The sequence below is a fragment of the Lepisosteus oculatus genome, chromosome 8 (assembly GCF_040954835.1).
Source record: "Lepisosteus oculatus isolate fLepOcu1 chromosome 8, fLepOcu1.hap2, whole genome shotgun sequence".
Lineage (NCBI taxonomy): Eukaryota > Metazoa > Chordata > Actinopteri > Semionotiformes > Lepisosteidae > Lepisosteus > Lepisosteus oculatus.
In genome coordinates this window covers 26,165,930-26,178,117 of record NC_090703.1, presented here as the reverse complement: position 1 = coordinate 26,178,117, position 12,188 = coordinate 26,165,930, and the positions used below count along the sequence as shown (strand labels likewise).

Genomic DNA, 12,188 nt, shown 5'->3' with positions numbered 1-12,188 from the left:
GAATAGCCTTCTGTCCTCAATTACAATCGAAGACTGATTCTTGCCATAGATACGCAGCAAACTGGTCATCGTCATTCCACCTATTATGTTGTTCTAAATCGGTTTGTAACTCAAAATCAGGCATTGTTCTTGACTTGCCTTCGTACTTGTTTTGGGTTTACGATCCATACTGAGGGTGATGCTGCAAGAAAAAGAAATGACCGGAATGCTACAGGCTCTATAGCTAGTTCCCAAATCGCAGCTCACATACTGTACGTGCTGCGCCAGATTTGAATTCTTAAAATTTCCAGCATTTGATTTTTCATTTATTTTTTCATCGCCCACTGCGTATACGCGAATCTGCACACAAGTTTCACGTAAAACGCAAGTCTGTTGTACTCAAATGAGTGAAATACTTGTCTGCACATGAAAACATGATATTGCAATGCAGTGTTGGTTTGCAAATATATTACTTTAAATATTTCAGAATGCAAGCATTTCAAAGGGTGGGAATTATGAACAGCAGTCACAATGAATTATGGGTATGAATACTAGCAGAATGACTTCTTATTTTGCTCTTCTGAATATACAAGCAAAAAATACCAATTATCACTAGCCAAAAATAGAGGACAGGCTCAAGAGCCCTAATAGGGTGATATGAGAAATTGCAAGGGTGGTCTCCTTTTAGCAGATGTATGGGTATAATAATTTGGCCTGTTCTTTAAATGTAATACATGAATGTGATTCTAGCCTCTTGAAAGGAAAAGTACTTATTTTCAATGGAAGCAGTTCATAATGATTTTAAACTCTACTTGCACAATCTCAGGGTACCAACATAGGGTACATAGAGATCCAACACTTTTTCAGAAACTACAGTATAATTTTCCATGATTTCATACACCACTGTGTGCTAAATGTATGCTACAGGTGAAAACAAATTTAAGAACAAGCAGCCACTGAAACCCACATTCCTTCAAACTGTTTTATTGAAAATTTCCAGAGCTTTAATGGTATAATGGGCAGTCAACCACAGCATTTCTGCTCAACAAATCTCTGTAAAGCAACCCCAGCAAGGTTTCAATAAATGAATCCATCCATCCCTCACTCCCCCTGCAGTAAACACCACCCACAGCAGAATTATATCTTGAAGAAAGAGTAAAATCAGGTCTTGTTCAGGGAAAAAAAGGCCACAGCCAAGGCATTAAAGTAAAAATCCTAGTTCATTTAACAGTTCGAATGCATTGGTGTTCAAAATACTTTCAAGTGAAGTAGTTTCTAGGCTATGTTCAAACACTGAGTCGAGTCTGTGTGTTCTAACTCGAAGACAGCTGTCTGTGTGGGCCCAGGACATGGTGTAGTTAATCTTCTGTCTTGGCTTCCATCTCTTCCGTGTCGTCGTCCCCGTCCACTTCAGCATTCTCCCTCTCCAGTCTCTCAAGCTGCCGGGCCAACTCTGTCTCATCGGTGTCTGTCACCACCTTCGGCTGGAAAGGAGACAAGGATAAGTGTCATCACTTTACCACTACATGGTCTTCTTTTCAGGTGTTAATTTTGGAATTAACACTGCATCCTCACAAAAGGTTAAGAAGAAAGTGGTAGGAGTCAGATACACAATCTTATACAACATGAGTTGTTGCTGCTGGGACACTCATCACAGATTTCATTTTGTGACAGCAGCAGTTAACTTTCACCCAACAGAAAGTTTATAACTACCTCAATATACAAAAAAATACAAAGAGACATGAGTCCAGCCTTGCAACGTTAAAACTCACCTCCATTTGGATATTGAAGACACCCCTCTTCTCTTCGATCTTCTCTTTGATGGCAGCCATGGCCTGGTTGAGGACGGACAAGCCTTCAGTTCTCTCCAGTGTGGTCGTGGTCATGACGTACCGTGGTGGAGCAATCAGATTGATCTGTGTGGCAAGGACAGAAGCATCAGGGGTTCGTTTCAGAACTGGAGTGACAGCAAAATGCGAGTAGCTGTGTAAACTCAGTAAACTCACCAAACATGCATGTGTACGTTTGGTATACCTGCCTGCCAGGCCTAGCAGCAACAATTTAGTCACAAATTGCTTTCAAAGTTTCAATAACATTTTATTCAATGATTTAAACAGGTAGCAGATACACAAAGACATACTTGCAGAAAACAGAAAGAGAACAAGCCTGAACATGTGAAAGTTTGGCTTCATTCAATCATGCACCATAAATCCCTACGACAAGGACACAGGTAACTTTAGAATATTCCAGCACTGGAAACAGCCTGGAGCATTGAGCTCCCCAGCTCACCTTAATGGGCATGGCCTCAGTAGAGCAGTTCAGGCCTGCCCTTAGAGCCTCTTTCACTGCGTCAATTCCCTCATAACCATAGCAGGCCACTTCGATATCTGCAAGACAGTGCACAGTCAAAGGCTGGTTTCATAAACATTAAAAACTGATTATCACAGGTACTTTTTGAATTTAGTTTACTATTAATTCAATATGTTTTCTATTAAGTGTTCTTTATTTATTTAGTGTCCTTTAAAGGTACTTGTTTTTTAAAAATTTCCATTATAAGAGGTCTCTGTTAAGCACATGAGTGATGCTTACAGGGGAAAAAAACTGCTTCTTTAACACCTAACTGCTGGTTAGGTGTTATAAGTACATTAGGGATTCACAGCATTAGTCAGAACTCAGAAAGCTTCACTTATGGCCTTGAGCAAGACCAGTTTGTTCTCAAGGCATTCAACTTCAAACAGTTCTTTAAACAGCTCGTGCACTTGACATGAAACAATACAATAGATGTCCACACATTTTCTGTCTGGGATCCCCTGCACAAAACAAAAAAGCTAGCAGCTATATTACCCTGCAACTCACAACTGGCAACCCACTGAAGCTAAGCAGGCATGCTCCTGGTCAGTACCTGAATGGGAGACCTCCTGGGAAAGCAAGGTCATTCCTGAAAGAGGTGTTAGTGGGACCAGTAGGGAGCACTCACTTTACAGTTGTGATGGGGACACTATACTGTAAAAAAGATGCTGTTCTTCGGAAGAGATGTAAAACCGAAGGCCTGACTCTCTGTGGTCAATAAAAATCCCAGGACGTTTCATGAAAAGAGTAGCTGTGTCACATTGGCGCCCTGGCCAAATTTTCTCCTGACCTTTCCCCAGTCACAGGCTCCTAATAATTCCCATCTATGAACTTCCTTTATTACTCTGTTTCCCTTCCCACTGATTGTGTAGCGAGTGTACTAGAACACTTTGGCTGCTGTTGCATCATCCAGGTGGGTGCTACTCATTGGTGGTGGTGGAGCAGAATCCCTATTACCTGTAAAGCACTTTGAGTGGACTGTCCAGAAAAGTGTTATATAAGCATAAGGAATATTATCATAAGTTTTAATTTACATTAACAATCAACTATTTTGATAAAGCTACAATAATTAAATATTCATTAATTTATAGCAGGACATTCGTCAACATTAATTCAATCTTCAGTTTTAATATTCATTAATGGAATAATAATGTCTTCTCCTTTAGAACACACAGCAGGCATGATCGTAAAATACACCTAGTACGCAATTATGTCATGACCAGTGTGAACTGGCAGAAATCCTTTTGTTTGTACATTCATGCACAGATCTGATGCAGAGAGATTCTTTTTAAGAGTGAACACAGAGAACTGTTTGTCCCAAGAAAAAGTTAATTGCTGTGGTAAGTCAGAACTGAAATCTGCAAAAACAGAGAAACAGAACTGATAGCCAAAATTTAAATTCTCTAAGTCAAAGAAAGTTTAGCAGGGTGCTTCTGTTTGGTGAAGGAATCATCAAAAATGCATAAACTAACAAACCGATCAGAGTGAGAAGCAGCCAATAAAAGAGGGAATGTTTCGAAATGGGCTTTAAAATTGTTGGCCTATTATCATTATCCAAGATCCCTTCTACTGTAAATAGATACATGAGAAAGTCCTGTTTTTGGAGCAGGGCCTCCTCTTACTGAAACAGGGAACATAGGACAAGTTTCATTTTAGATTTCAATGTTTAATCTGCAGAAATTAAAATGAAGATTATTTAATTCCTTTTTCCATAAAACTATTTAATCCTTATTCCTGGTCCTGGACGATTGAATGGATGAAGTTAAACTCCTACTATGCAGCAGTTGTCCTTTGACTTTAGTAGGAAGCACATGGGTGCCACACCAGGTAGCTTGTGTAACAGGCAGAGGAACTCTGTAGGTAGGCATAGCGTTTGGGTTTTCCCCTTGTTCTACCTGCTCTGATCTTCACAGCCTGTGGGGTAAGTCGCCTGTTGATGTTGTCGATTAGAACATTCCTCTCCTCCTCAGTCAAGTCCAGCCCATCAAGAATTGATGGATCTCTGAGCAGGAAACCAAAAGGTCACAATACATTAGGAAAATCAAGGACAAAAAGTAAACATTTTTATTTTTAAGATTCTTATTATACTAATAAAACCCAAAACACTTAAAAACAGTATTAAAATGCTTTAAAATACTTTGTTAAAGGTGATTTGTGATCCAACATTTGTATTTTGCTTTAACAATTCAAAAACAAAATGTGGTGTGAAACAAATCACTTACTGACCCCTAGGGGTAATTTTGGTCAATTTCTGCCCTTGCGAAGAATTTGGGATGAGTAAAACTGCTTCCAGTTAAAATGTTTATCATAAAACACCAGGTTGAGAGAACCTTTTCAAGGTCAATACTAGTCTCCTGAAATATTACTTAGAAGCTGCTTTGAGTTGTGCATTTTAACTGGTTTCCTTAGAGGCAATTACCAATACACTGAGGGTAGCAATGGAGGTGCAAGAGGTTTAGCATTAGCATCAATGCTGAGAGGGCTTTTGGAGGGTGCAGGGGAGACTCACGAGACAGCCTGTTTGAAGACATCGTAGGCACCGTATCCAGGTCTCTTGTACTTCTCATCGAATACCCAGGCCGTCCTCTGGAAGAGACTCTCCAGCTGCTCATCCTTAGTGTACTCCAGCACTTCAGCCACGTGGCGCAGGATACTGTACACCTGGCATGGAAGGCAGCAATGGAACAGTTACCTCTGTGTAGTGTGCACATTCACATTTGTGACTGGTGGGTCTAAGCTCTCTACAACTTGCCCATAATCAAATCAAACAATCAAGAACTATTGATAGACCTAAAACACAGGACTGACCCTGGTGACATCTGCCCCATTTGCTTTCCTGTATGAATTACAGGACCTGTATATCACCTACCACAAACTAAAACACAACACATGGTGTAATAGGAGTAATAATAACTATGTATTGCCTTTCCAACAATTACTTTAAAAAATCCAGTAAGATTAAATTTTTATAGCATATGCCATGCTATTTGTTTCTGTCTACTGTAACATTTTCAAATTCAAGGAAAGGTAAAAGGGGAATTTTTCAAAACAATATGAACATAAAAACTACAAAACTGTCATTTTCAATTCTTATGCACACTGTCAATCTTTTTTAGCAACTGCACTGCCATGAGATTGAACAAACAGGAAAGTCTACTGTTCAAGTCACAGGCTAGTAATCATATGCTTTATTCTTCTAAATGTATATATATACACAACTCCAGAAGTGTAACTAACAGAATTTAAAAAGAACAGTAAGTATAGGCAATAATGGAGATATGAGGCAAAGGATAAAAACATACACACAAACACCAGAGAAAGAAATCTGAGATTGAAGAGGATCAAAAGCAGAAGTCAAAGCAGTTCTCCGTCTCCCAAGTGGTAAATGCCATGTTGAGGAGATGGAAAGACTTTAGTTCCCAGTGAGCCTTGAAAAAACTACTTTGAACTGATTAGTCTTCAGAAGAGATATAAACAAAAAAATAATGTATTTCACTAAAGAACTGAATTGACTTAATAAAAGGATGTACAAGGCAGAAGAGCACACTGAACAAACCGAGGAGTAAGGTGAGGATATAGACAGCATCATTAAACATTTGCTTCAGACATATAGAGGGTTAGAGACTAAACTGACAGACATGGAGGGGAGTTCAAGAAAAAATCAACCGAATTCCAGATGTGTGTGAGGGTGGATCAATAATCACGTTAAAGAATTGGATTTCCCCACAGATTGAAAGAGTTCATAAAACCCTAGGCCCAAAACCAACAGATATGTGCAGATCAAGATCCATTATAAAATTAGGTTTTTTAGATATTAGACCAAAGAAGAAATCCCCACAAAATCATGGGAAAAAATACATTATAAAAATAACAGAATATACTTTGATCGTGATTATGCACCCAGATTTCTAGAAAAACATATGGAGTATAAAAAATGTAACTGTTAATATAAAAAATGAAGAAAAAGCCAAACACTGTATGTATATTTTACATGTAAATTGATTCTTTAATAAAAAACATAAAAAAATAGCTGCTTACAGTTTTGGATTTTGTAAATTTGTCTTCACACTTGATGGCCTCTTCTGGAGAAACTCTCCTTTTGGATAAATCAATATAACCTTTTGACATAAAATAAAAAGTGATGAGTTATTTACAAACAGACTGGAGTTTGACAAGACCTGTATGAAGTTGAAAAGTTTAATACAGCAGGAACAATTCAGCAGCCCATGAAGTACAAATATACCTTCACTGAAATCAACTATGGTTTGAAAATAGTTTGGTTTGTCACATCACACTGTAGTGGTTACTGGTTCTGTCTGCCAACAGATACAATGGGCTCCAATACAATGACTGAAAAGACCTCAAGATGAGGAACACTAGTACGTTCAATCCATTCTTTAATGCTGACTGTCATTGCGCGCATTTGCTAACTCACATCGTGGGCTGCTCTGTGCTGGGAGAGATAAGACAACCTCCGTGACATTCTCAAATCATCCGATCTGTTCTAAAGAAGAATGGAAATATATGGTTCTGTTCTGAACTTAAGAACAGACAGTGCGGTGACAGATAAGGAAATTCTTGCAAATTCTGGGCCAGTTACAAGTTTACCTCCCAGTAGCTTTCTAACAATCACTTGCCACTGCTTCAGAAGAGGGGCAGGCAACCACAAAGGTTGGGTTCCTGTAGGTTTCTGAGGCACCTCTCAATTTGCATCTGATTTATAAAACCTGACCTGGAAAAGACATTGGATTTGACTTCTTTGCTCACAAATCCGATTTGTTCAATTATGTGATTGAAGCGCAAGATGGAATGACCTTTCAACCTTTTACTCTGTTAAACCGTTTCTCCCCCCAAAATCTTTTCATTGTTTTTCAATATTAACTATTACCTTAGTCATTACAACTCTCCCATAAAAACTTCATCATGCAGCTTTATTGGTTGCACTGGAAAAGTAAAACATTTGAGACATCTACCACACTACTCAAAATGAAGGCCATGAAGCTAAAAATGTCTCCAGAACATGGGTGAACCAAAAATCCTGAAAATCAGGGTTTAGAACTAGGGTTCCCAGTCCAGCTGGCTGTAACTCCACTGTCAGGTAGTTTTTGTTTCAGCAGAACACATAATTAATCACTGACCCAAACGTATATAATAACCAAATTAAGATGTTTTAATCGTTTGCAGCCATAAAACTTGTAATTTAGAGATGTTGTTATACCTGTACTAATTAACTAACTTTTTATGATTTAAAAATTAAAAAGGCCTAATCAGTCATATTAGTTCCACGAAGCTGGTTAGAGTCCAGGTGAAAAGAAACCATTCAAAACACAGATTCAAATCAACCACACATGGGAAGAAACTGGACTATAATTTACTGCCTTTGTAACATCATGGCTCTCTACTGAATTGATCGATTTGGCAAAATTCCCTCAAGGACAAGCAGAGAGAGGTCACTGCTTCACAGGCCAGCTCTTGCCTAGATTCTCAGGCAACACTTGCTTGTGCTACTCACCTTTCTCCTTGTCCACCCTGATGACCACCACGCACTCGTTGCGGCCGATGCGGATGAGTTTGTTTATGGAGCGTATTCGTCTCCGAGAGAGCTCGCTCAGCAGGATCATACCCTCGATATTGTTGTACTCCAGCAGGCTGACATAGGCACCCATCTCTGCGATGGAGCGTACGTTCACCATTACCACATCCTCCACTTCCGGGAACTTGTGCTGGTAAAATCTACAGCTGAGCCCCGGCATGCTGGCAACAGAAAAGGCACATCCCATGGCATGACACACACACAGGAAAGGCAGGGAAAGACAGCTCTAGTGCATAGACTTTCAAACTAGATAACTTGTACCTTTATACACTGATGTAGGTCAGCACAAAATCGCAAGCCTTTGCTCAACAGCATACGTATTTCAGCCATACAGTGAAAAGCATAATTACTGGGACAGTGAAGTGAAATTTGTCATATATGCGAATGATTTTAAATTACTAATGAAATATGAATTTCAGATCAAAAGATTAATATAAGGTAAAGTACAGAATTCCAGTCTTTGTTTCTGGGAACACTTTTGCACACAATACTAAAAAAATGTCAGTTGTTGTGTTTAAATCCCCCATTTCAGATGAGCACAAATATTAGAACAAATGTTTCTAATTGCTCAAGTGAAGACACAAAAATTGTGAATGTATAGCCTTGGTTCTAGTCTTTGGGTGTTTACTTTTTCAGTCTGCCCCTTGAGTTAGAAACATTAATCAAGATGATGACTAGACAGTTGTCTATGATGAAAAACCAAGTAAGAAAATGAAAGCAAAGAAAATTCCAATTAGAGCCACTGCAGAGAAACTGGGCATCACAAAATCAATTATAGAATGTGCTGAAAAGGAAGAAAGTACTAGAGGTGTAAGCATTTGGCAAATACCAGGTACTTCAAGGAAGATGACAACAATTGATACAAAAATCATTAGAGCTGTAAAGAAAACCCCTACAATAACAGCCAAAGAGATTACAGACAATCTCCAGAGTGCAGAGGTGAAAGTATTTCAATTCATTGTGTTGTGACAGGAGAATTACAAGAGATAAACTGCAAGATTCAAAACTCTTAAGCCTTTTTTAGTCTTATCAGCACTAAGAACAAAAAGGCCAGGTTATAATCTGCAAAGAAGTACAAAGATGAGCCACAACAGCTCTGGAAAAAAAGTTTCATGGATAGATGAGATGAACATAAACCTCTATCAAAGTGATGGAAAGACAAAAGAGGGGAAAAGGAGAGGAACTGCACATGATCCTAAGCACACCACCTCATCAGTAAAACATACTGGAGTTAGTGTCATGGCTTTTGCATACAAGGCTACCTCCAGATCTAGCTGACTGGTCTTTCTTAAGGATATAACTAATGGTAACAGCAGAATGAATTCTGAAGTGTGTGGAAATATCTTGTCTATGTCCAAAAAATGCTCTAAAACTCAGTGGATGGCAATTCAACCTGCAACAAGACAATGGCCCAAAATATACTGCACACTTAGCCAAGGCAGTAGGGTTCATCAGGAAGAAGAAGTGGAAACTTCTGAGCTGGCAAAGCATCTCAAAGGAAAATATCAAGTCTGGTGATGTTGTTGGGTTGCAGACTTGAAGCAGTTATCACTTGTAAGGGGTAATTAACTCAAAGTTAATTTGTCTCAATACTTTTGCTGACAAAACAAATCAGGAGGGACTGACCATAAAACCATTTTTTTTAAACATGTATGCACAAAAATATCCCAATATAAAAGCTTGCATTCTGTTTAAGCTGCCTTATGTTCATCTTTAAATCTGAAATACAATTTGGAAAAGTATGCAGCAAAAGCGACACATTTTACTTCACTCTATATTTGTTATACCACAAACCTGTGAAGGATTGAACTGAGTGTTCTAAAAAGAACTGTAATTCTATGGGACTGGCTTTGTAATGAAAAACAGTGTTAAATATTATCAAATTTAAATAAGGAAATTTAATAAATTAATTAAAATCAATTTTCTTTAGATTATAGTAGTCAGTTTCTAAAGCACTGAATCATGTGTATACTACATGAACCCTGTTGCTATAGTATACTGTAAGAAAAGAAAAATAAAGCTATTAGTAGTTTTGGATGAAATCTTAGTGAAGTAGTCCAAGTCTTATTGTTCCAGAAACTATTCAGAAACAATACATCTGAAGGATTTCAATTGCTATATACGCAGACCTTATAGAAGCATTCAAAAGTGCTTTGGTTGCTCTAATTGTACATTGTGATGTTTCACATTAAAGCAGCAGGGACATCAAATAGAATTCAATTTGAAACAAAAGATCACTTACAACCAATACCAGAAACGTGTGATAATGTCTTTACGAATAGCTAAATAGCTGCAGGGGAGATGAAAACTCAGCCAAACAAAAAGTACAAATACTCTAACCACAAAATGAAATCTATCTTGAAAGATAACCACAAAATGAGATCTAATATCTAGAAAGATAAATAAAATACAGTTGCAGATACTGTGAAGATCTTGACTCCTAACTAACCATCTTGTAGCGTGATCTCATGAGATTTCAGAAGCTGATCAAGAGTTGGCCCTGATCAGTAATAGGATAGGAGACCTCCCAAACAAAACAGGTTGTGTTGGTGGATTAGAATTTGAAAACTGATGCCTCAGTATGGTGACCAAGACCACTCTGCTGTATAAGATGTATCCCTTAGATTAGATATTACACTTAGGTGTAAACTACTTGGTCATTAAAATCCCATGGCACCGGCTCTGGTGGCTTGGCTAAATTCACTTCTGGGCCTGTGCAATTCAGCCTACCTAAAGTTATCACTTAATTAATTTGATGACACAATTTCTGTTCTGTTATGGGGCTGCTGGCACATAATAGCAACCTAACATCACACAGCCAAACTCACCATGTAATATTTTCTTTTTCTGATGTGTTTTATAACTTTACTAATTTTAACACGATTTATAACTGTTTTTGCGTATCAGCCAGCTCCCAGAAAGAGTAAGACGACTATCTCGCATGAGAAGTGGTATAGGGCAGGTTTTCATGTGGTAAATACATGTGGTAATACAAGAATGGTCTGAAGAGCAAATGATTTGGGCACAAGAGCGTGCCATATAAATATATAAGAGGGGGTATTGAATAAAGCCACCACTAGTCTAGGATGACCTTTTTAATAATGGGCATTACTGCTTCAATCGCATGTCCCGAAAGACTATCGTGAAAAATTAAGGAGACTTGGGATAATCACTTCACCAGAACACGACCGACTGTGCATATTCCTGCCTTTTTCGTAAACTGAAATTTTCAGTCAATGGTGAAAGAATCGGTCAATTTCAGTTCCTGTCATTTTAATTTCCCAATACACTGAGACCACTTTACAATATCGTATATATACAGTTGAATTTTGAAGGCATGTGGCGACTTCTGCAACTCTTCTCAGAAGAATGGTATCGTTACGCACTTCTGTTAGTTTTTTATATGACTTCTTGAGTAAATCTGGCACATAAACTGCATCTTTGTAACATTTTGAGGCACTTTTCCCAAAGCAAATTACTACAACGCTCTAACGAAGACAGGTTGTGTGACCAGACCGCTGAGATTCGTAACAACATTAGATGGTGAATGACTGTCCCGAATAAACCTCTGGCCAAAAAGCTAGTTTATTATCAGCCACATCTGTATCAGTTTCTACAGTAACATCACATGTAGCAAGACTACTCTCCCCCTCCACCCAATTCATTCATTTTCTGAACCAAGGGATTAAAAAGCGACACTACCTTTATTCTTGATAGAGATCCAAACTCCGTAATGTTGAATAATTCACCTACGTTTGAGTATTTCTCCTCTCGACAAAGTTACGCAGAAAAAAATGTATTTTCTAGTTAAACGCTGAGAACGGCCTAAACCTTAAGCGCAGTTAGTTTCCTCAGCATGGACGCACAAACACGTAAACCCTGACCCGGAAAAGGAAACTATGAAAAGGGAATCGGCTTCGCAAGTTTTGTGACGGTGACACCTAGTGGAGGTGAAAGTTGCTGTTCTTATGCACGAGAATAAGAAAAGTACATCTGTTACCAAAACCTAAAATACAACAAAACTGTCTCGATGATGTAGACACATTTGTTATATAGAATATATATATATATATTTGTTTTTCTCCGTTTCAATTCTCAGGAAAATTTGTTTTTCTTTTGTCAGTGGTTGAAAGAATACACTGATGCAGACGATTACTCACACATTTATGATCGATAGAAAAAGCATATTTTTGAATTATACGAGCAAATAATTGAAATTAGCATCCAATAGTATGAAAGACCACTGGAGCTTTTCTACGTTTGAGAA

The 12,188-nt window shown here is 38.2% G+C and overlaps 1 protein-coding gene across 1 annotated transcript; it reads right to left on the bottom strand.

The window, feature by feature from the left end:
* Positions 1-947: 947 nt before the first annotated feature.
* On the bottom strand, positions 948-11,802 carry LOC102689266 (eukaryotic translation initiation factor 2 subunit 1). Its single transcript, XM_006632688.3, has 8 exons — positions 11,624-11,802; positions 7,841-8,082; positions 6,367-6,446; positions 4,838-4,989; positions 4,224-4,330; positions 2,269-2,366; positions 1,752-1,895; positions 948-1,463 (listed from the first exon to the last, which is right to left on the bottom strand). The coding sequence occupies exons 2-8, from the start codon at positions 8,079-8,081 to the stop codon at positions 1,338-1,340; spliced, it is 948 nt and encodes a 315-aa protein (XP_006632751.1). The 5' UTR covers position 8,082; positions 11,624-11,802; the 3' UTR covers positions 948-1,337.
* Positions 11,803-12,188: the final 386 nt, after the last annotated feature.

What these genes read in the sequence shown, in the direction of transcription:
- LOC102689266 (XM_006632688.3), bottom strand. Translation starts at nt 8,081, where the DNA reads ATGCCGGGGCTCAGCTGTAGATTTTACCAGCACAAGTTCCCGGAAGTG. An exon ending in AATTTACAAAATCCAAAACT is followed by an intron (nt 4,990 to 6,366) that starts GTAAGCAGCTAT and finishes CTTCCATGCCAG; the next exon opens with GTGTACAGTATCCTGCGCCA. An exon ending in TCTTCAATATCCAAATGGAG is followed by an intron (nt 1,464 to 1,751) that starts GTGAGTTTTAAC and finishes TCTCCTTTCCAG; the next exon opens with CCGAAGGTGGTGACAGACAC.